This window comes from Palaemon carinicauda, chromosome 36, assembly GCF_036898095.1.
Source record: "Palaemon carinicauda isolate YSFRI2023 chromosome 36, ASM3689809v2, whole genome shotgun sequence".
NCBI lineage: Eukaryota > Metazoa > Arthropoda > Malacostraca > Decapoda > Palaemonidae > Palaemon > Palaemon carinicauda.
The window spans coordinates 5,899,164-5,915,040 of record NC_090760.1 but is presented as its reverse complement, the minus strand read 5'-3'; the positions used below and the strand labels follow the sequence as shown (position 1 = coordinate 5,915,040).

General features: G+C 41.2%; 1 protein-coding gene across 5 annotated transcripts in view; it reads right to left on the bottom strand.

The window, feature by feature from the left end:
• Nucleotides 1-15,877, bottom strand: part of LOC137628735 (SUZ RNA-binding domain-containing-like) — a 252,206-nt gene that overhangs the window by 28,888 nt on the left and 207,441 nt on the right. For all 5 annotated transcript variants that reach the window (XM_068359914.1, XM_068359911.1, XM_068359912.1 and 2 more), the window contains exons 4-5: nt 14,916-15,017; nt 2,865-2,944 (exon numbers count right to left, since the gene is read on the bottom strand). In XM_068359914.1, coding sequence (XP_068216015.1) covers nt 2,865-2,944; nt 14,916-15,017 — 182 coding nt within the window. The remainder of the gene's footprint in view (nt 1-2,864; nt 2,945-14,915; nt 15,018-15,877) is intronic.

Sequence of the window (15,877 nt, the reverse complement as noted above, 5' to 3'; positions counted from 1 at the left end):
TACAAAATAAAACCAACATATTTGGGCAAGATCTAAAGGCTCCACTAAAATGTCTCAGGCTTCTAGTGTGTAAGGGATCTAAAGACTTCGAAGTAGTTCTAGATCATGATCCATATATTGGGCTGCCATAACCTATCCCGGACAAGACTAATGTTTTATAGATCAGCAGTGATGTTGATCTCCTTGTACCCCATATTGTATGAGATTATAATTTCATCATTAAGTTGAGAACATTATTACATTTAGATTTGATGTAAATTATAAGAGCTTTCAAATTGAGGGGGATATCAAATATTAGTCCTAAAACAGTCAACTCATGTTAGAGGACCTTTTTTTATGAAAATGAAAGAAAATCACCATTTAGAAAAAGGACACTTACAATGAGATTATATCTTTATTTTGCTTCTATCTACTGTATTATTCTTGAAAAACAGTACTGCTAGAGTTTTTTTCTGCAGATAAGTTCGAAACAAACACAGTCTAAATTTATGTTTTTCAAGTGGTGTTATTTAGAATTCTTTGTAAGTGATAAGGATTATTTGAATTGTAGATTGTAAAGTCATTCACATAAAGGTTGCTATGTGCTCCTTATGGCATTTGAGTAACTGCTGTATGTCATTAACTGCCCAAGTAAAAAGAGTCCCACTCAAGACACTACCATAAGCCACACCCCAGTCAAGGTTAAAAGATTCGGAATAGACGTCTATAAAAATCCGCAATTTTCTTCTACCAGTAAAATTTCTAATAAAAATAGGAAGGTGTTCTTTAAAACCATTATGATGCAAGGATCTTAGTAGTGAATGCCTCCAAGTAGTTACATATGCCTTCAAACATATAAAAAAAAATTTGACTACTGTGATTTTTGTTCAAAATCTCTACGTAAATAATTTTCCAAGTGTGAAAGAGAGTCCAAGGTGGATCGTTCTGTTTATGACCCAGATTAAAAAACTGATAAAATGTTACTAAACACCCATTCAGTCAATAATTTACCATTTCATTATTATTATTATTATAATTGTTACCAGCCAAGCTACATCCCTGGTTGGAAAAGCACGATGCTATGAGTCCAGGGGCCCTAACAGGGAAAGTATCCCAGTGAGGAAAGGAAACAAGGAAAAATAAAATATTTTAAGAACAATAACATTAAAATAAATATATCCTATATAAACTATAAAAACTTTAACAAAACAAAAGAAAAAGAAATTATATAGATTAGTAAGCCCGAGTGTACCCTCAAACAAGAGAACTCTAACCCAAGACAGTGGAAGACCATGGTAAAGAGGCTATGGCACTACCGAAGACTAGAGAACAATGGTTTGATTTTGGAGTGTCCTCTTAGAAGAGCTGCTTACTACAGCTAAAGACTCTCTTCTACCCTTACCAAGATGAAAGTAGCCACTGAATAATTATAATGCAGTAGTTAACCCCTTGGGTGAAAGAAAAATTGTTTGGTAATCTCAGTGTTATCAGGTGTATGAGGATGGAGAATCAGTAAAGAATATGCCAGACTATTCGGTGTATGTGTAGGCAAAGGGAAAGTGAACCATAACCAGAGAGAAGGATTGAATGTAGGACTGTCTGGCCGGTCAAAGGACCCCATAACTCTCTCATGGTAGTATCTAACGGGTGGCTGGTGCCCTGACCAACCTATTACCAGATGATCAGCACACAGCCTATACAACCAGCAATGTGGTTTACAAATTTAACAGGTTTTTATTCTTGTTCTTGAAAAAGTTTTCACCCATATTACTAATTTTATATATCTATATTTTTAATGTAATAAAATTAAGAAATGAAGCAAGCATTGCAACTGTAGGAAAGGTCCATTAAGAGAGCTTTAATTTTATGAGACCGAAAAGCTACACTAGCTATTTTAGCCTCACAAAAACAGGAATGAGGAAGATCAAGTTTCTCATTACTCTGCTTTTTGTCATGGTTAAAAGCAAGATGAGGTGAGGAAAAACACTGGATATTATCTGGAGGAGTATTTAAAATTACTCGATACCACTGCTAGTTTTATTACAGCTTCGAGCAGCAGATTACGGCAAAACACTTCCAATTTCATTGTGGAATATCACCTTCTGTATTTTCATTCCTAGGTCTTCATAGCCCTTGATAATGTTACTATAAGGCAACATACCAAACTGATTCAAATGTGTCCAAGGAACCCTTTCCTGATCATCATCATATAAGGCAGAGAACTTGGGTACATATTAAAACCTCAAATTAAAAATGTTTTGAGCCCCATTTTCACAGGGTAAGAAAGGTCTGAAAATTTACCATTTTTTTATACTAGTAAACTCCGAGGAACTACCAAGTAACGGGGTTGTGGTGGCCGATGTACTAACGTCCCTGACTGGTGAACGCCAGACTGAGGTTCGAGTCCTGCTCAAACTCTTTACTTTCTTTGGTTGCTGTAACCTTGCCCTCCTTGTGAGGTAAGGAAGGGGGGTTTGGGGAAGCCTATACATCTATCTGCTGTGTCATCAGCAACCATTGCCTGTCCATCCTTGGTCCTAGCTTGGGTGGAAAGGGGCTTGGGTGCTGATCATATGTATATATGGTCAGTCTCTATAGCTTTGTCCTGTTTAGTAGGGCATTGTCACTGTCCCTTGCTTCTGCCATTCATGAGTGACCTTTAAACCTTTATGGTCAGTCTCTAGGGCATTGTCCTGTTTGGTAGGGTATTGTCACTGTCCCTTGCCTCTGCCATTCGTGAGCGACCTTTAAACCTTTAAAGTAGTAGCACCGACTTGAACAGGACCTTTCTTATACTCTTTAGAGAATTTAGTATAGTTTAATAAATCTTATCTAAAGTTAATATTCTATCTAAGACTCTGAATTAAGGGTGAAATAATACTTACCCCGTAACCATTGGCTCTTCTACCGATTTAGAACCCGATCCCATAATACGAAGTCGTGCAGCCGCATAATCAGCTTCTCGCTAAAAGGAGAAAAAAAAAAATTCAGAATAAAATGTGATGGTCGATATCTATAGATTAAAAATAATTACCAAGTTTATACATATACTTTAACATACATATCTATACATAATTTACACTAAGAAAGTAAATCTCATAAATCTAAAATATCCTTTACAGTATATAATAAACTTGTATATCTAGAACTTAACCCTTTTACCCCCAAAAGGACGTACTGGTACGTTTCACAAAAGCCATCCCTTTACCCCCATGGACGTACCGGTACGTCCTTGCAAAAAAATGCTATAAAAAATTTTTTTTTCATATTTTTGATAATTTTTTGAGAAAATTCAGGCATTTTCCAAGAGAATGAGACCAACCTGACCTCTCTATGACAAAAATTAAGGCTGTTAGAGCAATTCAAAAAAATATACTGCAAAATGTGCTGGGAAAAAAATAACCCCCTGGGGGTTAAGGGTTGGAAATTTCCAAATAGCCTGAGGTTTTATAAAAGGGTTAATATTATCTAGTTGTGAATCATCCTAAATTCAATAAATAATACTCAGTAATAAATCAATAAGTAATCTTTTTTAAGGATTTGTTCATACAAATCCATACTTATTTCTGCCTACTTTATTTATCATAATGTATTCAACAACAAAAGTTCTCTGAATGAAATGACAGGCAGCCACGCGTGGGTAGTTAGCATAGATCGGACTATTGGTTCCTGGCTGATCATCCAGATAATTTTCCAATTTTCCAAGTAGTCTTAGACACACATCAGCTCAAATACATGACTGGGTGGATGGAAAAAGGCAAATAAATATTGGGCCTATATGGAAAAGATATATTTCTAAATCTATTTAGGCTACTTCATAAAAACCAACCAATGACTTAAAATTATCTGAATGTCAATTTAGTAGGGGATGATCCGAGTTGTCAAAGCCTCAATAACTAATTTAGAACATGAAAAGCATCATAGTCCAAAACTCTATAGGACAGGATACAACCTTTAACCCTTTTACCTACAAAGGACGCACTGGTACGTTTCACAAAAGCCATCCCTTTACCCCCATGGACGTACCGGTACGTCCTTGCAAAAAAATGCTATAAAAATTTTCATATTTTTGATAATTTTTTGAGAAAATTCAGGCATTTTCCAAGAGAATGAGACCAACCTGACCTCTCTATGACAAAAATTAAGGCTGTTAGAGCAATTTAAAAAAAATATATTGCAAAATGTGCTGGGAAAAAAATAACCCCAGGGGGGTTAAGGGTTGGAAATTTCCAAATAGCCTGGGGGTAAAAGGGTTAAAAGAAAGCGAACAATTACAACAATATTAAATGTATATATATAACTATGCTTTAAAGTAGTGTCTACATTCTGCTAAAAATCTTTAAGGTAATGTTACGACAGAACTCTCCCCTGCATTGGGCTTTCCTAAGAAAGATCAATGTAAAAGACGAAGAGACTTGCTCGATACGACTAATGTAAAGGCACACAAACAAGCAAACTTATCGTTGTTTAGGGTACTTTAATAGGAGAAGGATAGGAGTCAAGTGGAGATGAAAATTTTAAGTATAATTTCTTAGAACCTTCCCCCAAAAATGGTTGACCTCAGCATATGTGGGTTTTCTCCTTAAAAAAATTCATGATCATTCTTTGATCCTAGCACCTAACTGCCATTACAAAAGTGTTGAACTACAAGTTACTTCTAAAATAAATATGAACTTGGATAAAGCTCTAATCTCACAGTTACTAACATTAACATGGGCCTTATATGTTCTTCAGATATCTAGTCTGACCAAATATAAAATTATATTTGAGATTACTTATGTAGATTCAAAAATCGAAGATGTAATTTCACTGTAGTCCTTATTTCTAGGATGATAAGTGTAAAGCCTTGATTGGCCAAAGGAGGTCTTCATTATTCTGGCCAAGGAGCTAAAGCGATGGAGTGGTTAAAGAACCAGCATATCAGGTCTTTTGGTCCTGCATTTTGAATCTTTGCAATAATGTACGCAACAAATGACAGGTCTATGGAACTTTGGCCTTCTCTTTGAGTATCTGGCTTGAAAGTACACAACTCACTAACTTATCATGAAGAAGCAAATGCCAATATAAAATCTATTTTCAATGTAAAATCAAGTCGTAAAGCTTTATTTCAATGTTTTTTACAGGGCTTAGGAAAGCTTTCTAAACCCAATCAAAGTTCTCATCTATGGGACTATAGTCAATTCTTTTTAGTGAGGCAGCTTTACACAGACTCGCAGGGGTGCCCCTTTAGCTCAGAAAAGTTTCCTGATCGCTGATTGGTTGGATAAGATAATTCTAACCAATCAGATAGCAGGAAACTTTTCCGAGCTAAAAGGGCACTGCTGCGAGTCGGTGCAAATGCGTCTCATTAAAAAAAATTGAGTATAGTAGGGACTCCAGGAACATTTTCCTCAAAATGTGGCCCTATAATTATCAACTTTGCTGAGGAGCATAAAAGGTCTATACTGTAGAAACAAGAAACAGGAATAGTATCTTTATTTCTTTATTACTGAAACCGAGACCAAAAAGCTCTTCTATTATCAAAATGAACTAGAAGAGCGCTGTTTAAGCAACGGTGACTGGATCAAAAATTCCCCAAGAGTTCCTCTTAGCCTGCTATTATGGAATCTTGAAAAAAAAAATATAGTCTAAGATTTAGCTGAAAACACTTTAAGATCCAGTTTCTATACTACAATGGAACCCATTGAAGTAATCTTGGTGCACATAATAGAAGGTTTGTAAACCTGCCAAGTGAAAAATAATCCTCCTAGACTTGGAGACTTCATTTAGTGAACCTGTTTTCATGGATAGAAAGTTGCTAATTGCCACCATGTAATATTCTAGTTAGTCAGCAAGATAAGAAAATCCATTATATACCTTTCCAAGACATCGCACTCTGATGCAGTAAGACAGCTAGCATTATCGGTACTGGAGAGACTCCATTCCTTAAAATGATATCAGGTCGAGGGGGTTGGTACAGGAATAGATAGGTTAAATGATCTGAGAGCATTCTGCGTTCTTAGGACGGAGAGGCTATCATCTCTCATGTTAGATTCAGATAATCCACATGGCTGCAATATTTTTAGTGCTTTTGAAGAGGCTAAAGGTGTGCATTTTTGGCAGATATACAGCCTTCCAACACTAGCATCATGTGTACCTTTGATCCTGCCACAAGAACCAATGTCGGTAGCCGAGTCCTCCAACAATACCAAAGAGTTGGAATCCCTCAATAAACAAAAAATAATATTCTTCTAATACAGAGGGCAATTCTCTGTAGCAAATTTCTTCAGAAAGAGCACTGAAATGTGCAACCTTGCCACTGGGTTGCTGGGACACAGTTCAGAGCATGAATAACTATGGGCTTCCAAGTGCAGCTCTAGTCTGCGGTACTGGAAGAGCTCAGAACCTTGCTCCTAAAACAACTTTCTCATCCTTACCAATTGACTGAGTCACTGGAATAAAAGAAAGAATGAAATTTGCATTATTATAAATTACACTACACGGATCAAAATAGTGGGAAAGATGTCTTGCAAAATTTCTTCCACTTGGCTTGAAATTCAAATGTCAAGTCAGTCTTTGAAGATGCCCTATTCAAGAATTGCTGAGCAAAGGAGTAAATGACCCAAATAAATTTTCATTCATTCCTTAAAAATTCAGCTGAAAAAATCTTAGCAAAATGCGAAGCATAATTGCTTAAAAAGTAACAAGAGCTACCCAAATGAATCTTATACCACGTTTCTCTCCAATACCTACACAACTCACAAAAAGCTTTTATGTTAAGAGAACTATTACTATTCTGAGGAATACAAAATACAGTATTGCATCTAGTAAATACATATTACAGTAAGCTAAATTAATAAAATCTGGTCAATCCCAATTACAGTACCAAACTAGATTGGCACTCTGTAGAGAACATGTCTTTGCCACACCAAGCAGTCTTATTTTGCTCATAACTACCACTGCGTACTCTTACTAAATGTATTTTCTTCAAAATCTAAGGGATTTCTCCTTGGGTCATAGCCCATATGTCCACCAAGTTTCACTGAAATTGGTCCAATAGTTTCAGCGTAATGTTGTTCACAAACAAAAAATTAACTAACAAAAATATTTGCCTATTACTTAATACTGAGATTATTTTCAAAGCACTGCTGAATACTTTTACTTTAATGTAATTTATCCAAAATGTGACAGATAAACCCTTGGGTCATTCCCAACATGACTACAATATCTGCTCAAAACCGGTACCGTAGTTTTTGCACAAAGTTGCTCATAAACAAACAACTAAAAACTCCAAGAAACAGACAGGGGTGAATACATACCCTTAGCAAAATCTTCAATTTTGATGAAGGTAATATATAGAAAAAATATTGTACTGATAACTATTTAATAACTGAAGTACTGTAGAGTACTGTAAAGAAAACTGGTTAAAGCAGCAAAGAATATATATGACAGACAAATGGACCAGCCTTAGGCCCGGGACAGCGACGTTGGGATTCCATAAGGAACGCACTGCAACACCAAACAACACAAGAAACACAGGGAAAGGATGTGAATGGCAAGGCACAAAGGGATGGGAAAGCACAAAGGAAACACGTGGTAACACAAAGGCGGGTCGGACGGGATGTGAGAGAGAGCGGCGAGATGTTATCAACGCCGCGACCAGATGCTTACTGGCGAGTCAGACCCAGGGTCGCCTCAGGGCGAGTATCCATCCACCAAGGGGCGACCCAACAAGGGAAACGGAGATAGGGGGAACTACGCAAAATTCTTGGTCGAATAGAGAGGAGATCCTAGATACTCCTAAGAAAGTAGTTCGAGGTAAGTACTCCATGTTGGAACAAAAATGGATTTTAGAAGACTGACTTGCCACCAGAGGATTTTTTTAAAGTTCTCAATGTGGCAGTCAGTAAGAAAGGCTGGAAACAATACCACAGTTGGCCTTCTCCAATTAAACTTTAGCTTCTTTAACAATTGCTATACATACAGTACTTTGAGTTTAAGACTTCCTGTAAAGGATGTGAAAGTTTCCAATTATGCTGAGAATGCAAAGGCAAAACTTTCAAAAGCAATAGGTGATGAAAGGTTACACATAATTGTTTACTGATTACATCAAATTGATTTGCAGGCACTTCCAGTAATTTCTAGACTGAGGGCTCGCTCAAAAAAGATTTGTTTTTAGACGAGATGTGAAATTTGGAAAAAAGTTTGAGTTATGTGAGAAGAGAACACAGGGATAAATTCAAAAGGACATAAAATGACAACACTGGGGCTGTGGTGAGAAAGAAAAACTTCTGTGGCATCGAAGTTATGCATGGCAAAGTATACGTACTGCAGATGATACTACAATAAGGACACTCACTCGTTAACTACAACAGTATTACAATAACTAGTGACCCAGTGTAGTTTGTTAATATATAAGAAGTGGTTAGTAAATGTAATTTGTTGGCTATAAAATGACAAATTCATAGATAATTTGTATTTTTCCTAACTATACAAACCTTAGTTATTTATTAGGGGTTATACTTTCGGCGGACCTGAAATGATGAGCCATTAATATTTAGTGAGGGTTAACTACCCACACCGCTAGTTAGCATGGGGTAGGGGGGTAGCTTGCTACCACTCCCGTTCACACACCTGTGATTTAGTCACTTTGCTCGGAGGTAGGACTTCAAGGGGGATAGGGATGGCGGGCAAGTTTATATAAATAGCTAAGGTTTGTATAGTTAGGAAAAATACAAATTATCTACGAATTTGTCATTTGTTCCGTAACTGGAATACAAACCACGCTATTTATTAGGGGCGACTCACCCATTAGGAAGGGTGGAGGTCCCTGCCAATCTGGCTTTTGGCTTTGCCCGGGGGCTCCTTATCTGAGTATGTTAGTACTCAAAAATAAGGAGTCCCTGCCCTCGCTAAACCTTGCTACGCAAGGTCCGCGGCCTACGCAAGCTGTGTGTTGAGACGTGCAGAAGTGTGACTGTCTTGGTAAAGTTATTCCGAGTCTATGTAGGAAAAACCTGATGTAACCAAGACTTCCCAATACCACCTCGCCAGGGTATGGGGACGCAACAGTATTGGCTTAATGCTAGGTACAAAAGGGAGCATGGTTTACCTGCAGTGGTTTGAGGTCAGCTTATGCAGAGAACCCAGGATGCTGCTTTCCCCACGAGAGGGTAGGATGAAGAAAAGAATAAGAACCAGTCAAATCTTTTCATTCACGCAGACTAAAACCGGGTAACAGTGCCCTCAACCTTCTGCTACTTGTTCAATAAGGAGCTTGAGGTATACACCCAGCTGTTGTGCAGCCACCATCGGACCGATAGAGATCGTATCGAGTTCCTGTGGGTCACGTCTTGCAGGAGAAAGGTTGTGAAAGTCACCTTGAGCATTCACATCCTTTCTTGTAAAACCTGCATCACAGAGTAATCTGCTAAGAAGGACCAGGGGCATAGTTATGCCCCTGAAACTATGAGTTGTCATGTCGCGATGATGTTTCGGTGATCCTCCTCTAGTCTCTCCCAGTGCTGATGACAAGAGAAGGGACCCGGGCGGGCTGTTGCCGTTTTCTTTAGGTAAAGTCTCATACCTTACCCTGGGTACAGTAACGGATGATCTGGATCGTCCGTTACCGAGTTGAGACTTGTGTAGGATCCATCACCTCTGGAGACTGTCTGGCGACATACTCAGGGACAAAACTGAACATTGTCTTTCGCCCGCCCTTCTCAATAATGGGCGATGTCGAAAGAAAGACCATGAAGTTCCTAGACTCGTATGGTTGCTGTCCGAGTGTGTAGGAACATTGTGTTCTTAAATCAGGAGAAAATTTGTTGCCTGGTGAAGTGGAACATAAGGAGGTCCCTTTAGGGATCGAAGATTTGAACCATGTTCCGAAAGGAAGGTCTCAATTCCGACTGGGGAAAGGCAAGATGTAAGTCTGTATGAGTTGGGAAAAGTCTATCGATGAGAGAGTGTCCCTTTCTTTCAGTTTGAAGGTAAAGGATCAAGGCTGAGTGATCATCTTTACCTGTCGGAACTGAATAGGGGGTCTTTTCCTCTTGTATATACTAGAGGATTTCGCTATTGCTGGAATAGAGGTATCGAGTGGAGAGACACACTTTCACATGACACCAACCACACAAGATGTTATACTGCCTGGTAGACTGATGCTGAGGAATTCCTCAGATATCTAGACAACCTTTTCGCAAAGAGGTATTGGGTAGTCTCCAGGCTTACAATCATAGCAAAGCTATAGCTTGTGGTAGGTGTCGAAGTGGGTTGTCTGTTATTTGGAGAGGGTTCTCTTGGAGACTATCAGGAGCTGCAAAATGTTTGGAAACAGTTCTGCATAATGCCATAGCAGAGCTAGGAGAGTCCTTGAGAGGTTGACTGATGTTCTAGCCTTCTTGAGTGCCCTTCTCCAGATAAAACAGGGACGAGATGTAAACGTCATTGTTATACCCACCGTTGTTGCCAGAGAGCCTTGGGGTCTAGGACTGGTGAGCAACGGCAGCCTGAGATTCAGGAGCGTTGCAAACAGACCCCTAGTTGGAGGACCTCGTAAAGTTGGGACTTTGTCGGCTACATGGCGATCCAAAGTCCATTTGGTATACCTTATCTGTGATGCTGTGCACAGATTGTTGGCGAGCTCGTTTTTCCACTCTGGAATGAAGCGGGCTGATAGTGGTATCGGACGGACTTTGGCCCACCTTAGTGTTTATACTGTTAGATGGGAAGAGGCTACGAGCAAGTTTCTTGCTTGTCGATGTGAGTCTCTATGTGGTGTGTGGTCCATCACATCACTGAGTGGTCTGTTAGGAACCGATGAAGCTGCTGAAGGACCGGAAAGTTAGCCTTCATCTCTTAAGAGATTTAAGTGAAGGTACTTTTGGGCTCTGTCCAGAGGGCTGAGGTCGTGTGGTGCAGCACTATGGTCCCTCCTCTCTTCTTTTTCCGACTCAAGTCTCCTGGAATGGGAGTCGTTCTCGTTTTGAGAAGGTTTTGTGGAGATTGGTGTCTAGAATCATTCCCAGATACACCAGTCTTCTGGGAGGGAAGTAGGGAAGACTTCGTAGGTTTACCCTGATCACTGGATCTTTGTAAAAAGACTTCAGAAGTTCCAAAGTTAATGTAAGGTTGCCACTGAGTCTGCTAAGGTCAGTCAGTCGTCCCGAGACAGAGGAGACAGAAGCCGATCCTGTGAGACCAGGATGGGTGTAGTGGAAAGACCGAAGCACAGTGCCTTGAACTGGTGTTTCTTGTTAGTCTAGACTGAATCTTCCATCCTTCCTAGATGGATGGTTTGGACCTGGAATAAGTGTCCTTAAGGTTCAGTGTGCAAATGAAGACCTGAGGTCTTAGGCCTTGATCGAACTCCAACAAGGTGTGGACATCGACCCAAAGGGACAGCTCCTTGGTGATCCTTTTGCATGGAAGATTATCGACGCTGGAGTCTTGACTCGTGTCGTAAAGGATCAGGCACGATACCCAGTGTAAGAATTCTTCTCAAGAGAGAATTTCTTTGAAAGGAAGGCCACGCTTAGCCTTACCACGCGCCCTGATGGGATTGATGCTATTCCTTAGAGTAGAATCAATCTGGTGAATGTTAATCAATGGTTAACCATTGGGTATCGTGGTTATTGTGCAGTTGGAGAGTGCTCGCAAATAGTTCCCTGACGACAAGCCGTAGATGAGGGTTGTCGAACGTTTGCCGATCACTTTAGTGTGATGGCGAACGGCCAGTAGGGAGAAGTATGATGTATACCTTCTGATCTAGGAAACTAAAGGAAGAGGTTGACTAGTAAGTTCGAGTCACGAACTGCTGGCCAATTGCCGATGACCGATTAATCGGTGGTTTGTGAGCCGATAGTGAGTTAGAGATCAGTAAGCTGATTATGGTCCCCCCTGGTTGGTCAGAGATGAGCAAGCTGAAGGATGGGCTGGTCAGAGATCAGCGAGCTGAGTTCAATGATCGAAGAAAGATGAGCTGCCCATCGGTGATCTAGTGATCAGCAAGCTGATGACTGGTTACTGACAAGCAATCGGTGATTGGAAACGCTAGCAAATGGAGATCGTTAGTCATTGGAGCGACTAGAGGTCAAGGATCAGCATTGAGCTAACAATTGGCGATCTGGTGATCGGCGACCTAGCTATCAGTAAACTAGCCATCAGTAAACAGTGATCTAGAGATCAGACTGTTGATGCTTTCCCGTTTGCTGACGGTGGTCTGTCAAGGAAAAAAGAAACTTCAGAAAAGACAAGGACCAAGGATTCTCCGTTTCGATTCCCCTTGTAGGATGGAATCTTCAGGATCTTGAATCCTTCTCTGAAGCTTTATTCCTCTTTCCCGGTGGCAATGTTTGTGTGTGTGCGGGGAGGAATGGGGCAATGGTCACCAGTCCAAAAAGTTTTATTCCTTTTTACTGCCTATTGCGCGAGTGTGTAGGAGAGTACTGGAGCGATGGCACACAGGATGATGCTGGTGCTCAATTTCTGCCTGGAGAGCAGGCAAGTGCTGGCTCTTAAGACAAGAGCTGGTGCATTGGATCTGCGAGCCTTGACTCTTTAGCAAGTGTTGGCTCTTAGACAAGAGCTGGTGCATTGGATCTGCGAGTCCTGACTCTTTGGCAAGAACTGGCGCATTGGATCTGAGACCGTAACTGCGCAGGAAAGTGTGGAAGAGCACTGGCGCGCAGTAAGGCATGCGCCAAAGCGTGTGACTGGTTGCGCAAGGGCGGTTGCATGGGTGCGTGAGTGCGGAAGACCATTGGCGCGCACGCGCGGAGGACTGTCGGTGCACGTGCGTGGTAGTGTTGGCGCGCGCAAGAGCATCGACGCTCATGTGCGCGGGAGACCACCAGCGCCCGCGCGCGGAGACTCGGAAAATCATCGGCGGCCGCGCGCAGAAGGTCGTCAACGCGCACGAGCGTGGAACACTGTTGACACGTGCGCGGAAGACTGATGGTGCGCATGCGCAGAAGACAATTGGCGCGCGAATGGAAAATCATCGGCACGCGCGCGATGGTAGCCCTAGTAGGTTGGCAGGTCATCTGGCAGGCCGATCAGGAACTGGGATGTGCCCTTTGGAAGAGCGAGCATTCACCGATGGGGACCGTAAAAAGCTCCACGTTAGAGTTCAGGACCGAAGCCCAAAGGACTACGTTGAAGTGCAAGGTTGCGCTGGTAGATCGGTAGGTCAGCTGGCAGGACGATCAGGAACTGGGATGTGCCCTTTGGAAGGGCGAGCATCCACCGATGGGGACCGTAAAAAGGTCCGCATCAGAGTCCAGGACCAAGGTCCAAAGGACTACGTTGCAGCGCAAGGTTGCGCTAGTAGATCGGTAGGTCATGGTAGGTCTGCTGCGCTGGTAGGTCTGCTTGATCCTCCGAAGAGGTGTCTATGAGTGGCCTCTATCGCGAACGAGAGAGGTGAATACTTCGTAGAAGAGACTTGAAGACACCCATGAGGGCCGGTGGATCACCAAGCTGACCTTTAACAGTAGCGATCCTCCCAAGAGGAGTCTCTATGAGTGGACACTCTTGCGAACGAGAGAGGTGAACACTTCGTAAAAGAGACTAGAAGATGCCTATTGAGGGCCGGGTGATCAGCAAGCTGACCTTTAACAGTAGCGATCCTCCGAAGAGGAGTCTCTATGAGTGGCCTCTCGCGCGAATGAGAGGGTTAAGCACTTCGTAGAAGAGACGTGCCAAGACCGTGTTCCGCCAGTGAAGGAAGAGAAACTCAGCAAGTCGGGAGAGAAGTCTGGCGAAGGCAGCAACAGCAGTCGGAGACGATAAATTTATTAAGATGTGGGAAGTTCTCCCTCTGAAGGGAGAAACAACCTCACACCTGGGGAGGAAACTTCCCTCGGAAGGGAAGTTGTCCAACCCCTGGAGGCGACCCTCCTTTAGCGTTCTAAGATGATCTGAAGTGCTGGTCATGTTGTCACGGGAGTACTTCTAAGAGAAGGGATGACGCCCATGACGACGTCCTCTGAGGGACGGCAGTGACAGCAGATTCCCCACGCATGAACAGAACAGCTCTGCTTCATTGGCACTCTTAGTTGAACGAAGAAAAACTGCATAGTTAACTGGGGAAAAATAAAATCAATTATTTAACAGAAATTCCCTAGAAAGGAACTCCGAAGAGGAACCCCTAGGGAACAACATAAAATAAGTATTGCGCCGACAAAATATTAATTATTTAACAAATTCCCTAGGGAGGAACTCTGAAGAGGAACCCCGAGGGAACAACATAAAATTAAGTATTGCGCTCTTCCTTCCCCAGTCGACATCCACGGGAGATGGGGGGAGCGGAGTAACTGTAATAAATCAGAATTATAATTGTTTAAATCAGCAACGAATATTCACTAATAGTGAGAACCACTGAACCTCCGAAGGGAAGTGTTCCCCACAGAGAAAAGCTGAAAAGTTAAAATACAATTATATTTTCACTAAAAATAATTGAGATAAACAATCGGAAGAGCAACCTAATCGGCGCACGGGAAAGGAGCTTCCCCAATAGTACACTGTTGTAGAGGTGAACGGCCTCGAGAAGAGAAAGACCGTAGTCAATCTTCGAGAGACCACATTCCCTTCGCTCAGAAATCCAAGTTTCCCGTAGGAAAATGGAAAAGGCGAAGACAATAGTTGAATGAAGAACGGGAGTGGTAGCAAGCAACTCCCCCCCCCCTACCCCCGCTAACTAGCGATGTGGGTAGTTAAGCCTCACTAAATTTTAATGGCTCATCATTTCAGCTCCGCCGAAAGTATAACCCTTAATAAATAGCGAGGTTTGTATTCCAGTTACGGAACAAATATGGTGTTCAATGCAGTGTAAAATAAAAAAAAAAAAGTTTAATCACTGTAAAACTGAAAAATTCATATCTCCTTGTTAAAATAAAAACATAAAGTAGACACCAAATGAACAAGACAAAAATATCGGGCTAACAATACCGTACCTGTTCCAAAGATTTTTGTTGTATTGGCTTTGATTTCCCATCTTCCGAGTCCCCTGAGTCGCCTAATATTCTTAATCTAGCTTCCGCATACTCTTGCTGTCTCTGAAATTATTTTTAACAATTTTGAAAACGCTAATGAAAAGTAATAAACCTAGGGGGAAAAATAAAATTAAGTCAAGGTGGTTAAAATTTTTAGGGTGATACTCTTTTTCTTCTTCTTCTTTGTCTGCATCTTTTCTCACTTTTATGTGGGGTCGATGTTTCTGAGCAGCTTTCTCCATCTACCTCTGTCCCACACTTCATCACCGGTTAATCCCTTTGATCGAAGGTCATCCTTGATACAGTCCATCCACCTTTGCTTTGGTCTCCCTCTCCTTCTCGTCCCTGTACCTCCATTTCCATCACCCTCCTTCCAATATACTGTTCATCTCTTCTCATGATAAGTCCATACCACTTCAATCTACTTTCTTGGATCTTATCAGGTAGTTTTCTAACTCCTGTGGTACCCCTAATTACTTCATTCTGTATCTTATTTCTTCTTGTCACCCCACACATCCATCTCAACATTCTCATCTCTGCCACATCCAGTTTCTTCTCTTCTATCTTCTTTATTGCCCACGTCTCTGCTCCATACATCATTGCTAGTCTCACAACGGTCCTGTGTACTTTACCTTTCAACTTAACCCCTATTTTCCAGTCACATAGTACTCCACGCACTTTTTCCCAATTCTTCCATCCTACTTGTATTCTGTGACACTCATATTTCATAAGTCACCATGATATCTGAAATTATTTATCGTGAATAAAGGCGTTGCCTTTCCTATACAGTAGATATTACACATTACTAGAAGTAATGTTAAATCTGTGCATTAGGTAACTGTTCAGTCTAAACAACATTGCAAATAATACAAACTAACTCAAAATAGAAAATATTATGATCTCAGCTTAGGGTACCATTATCA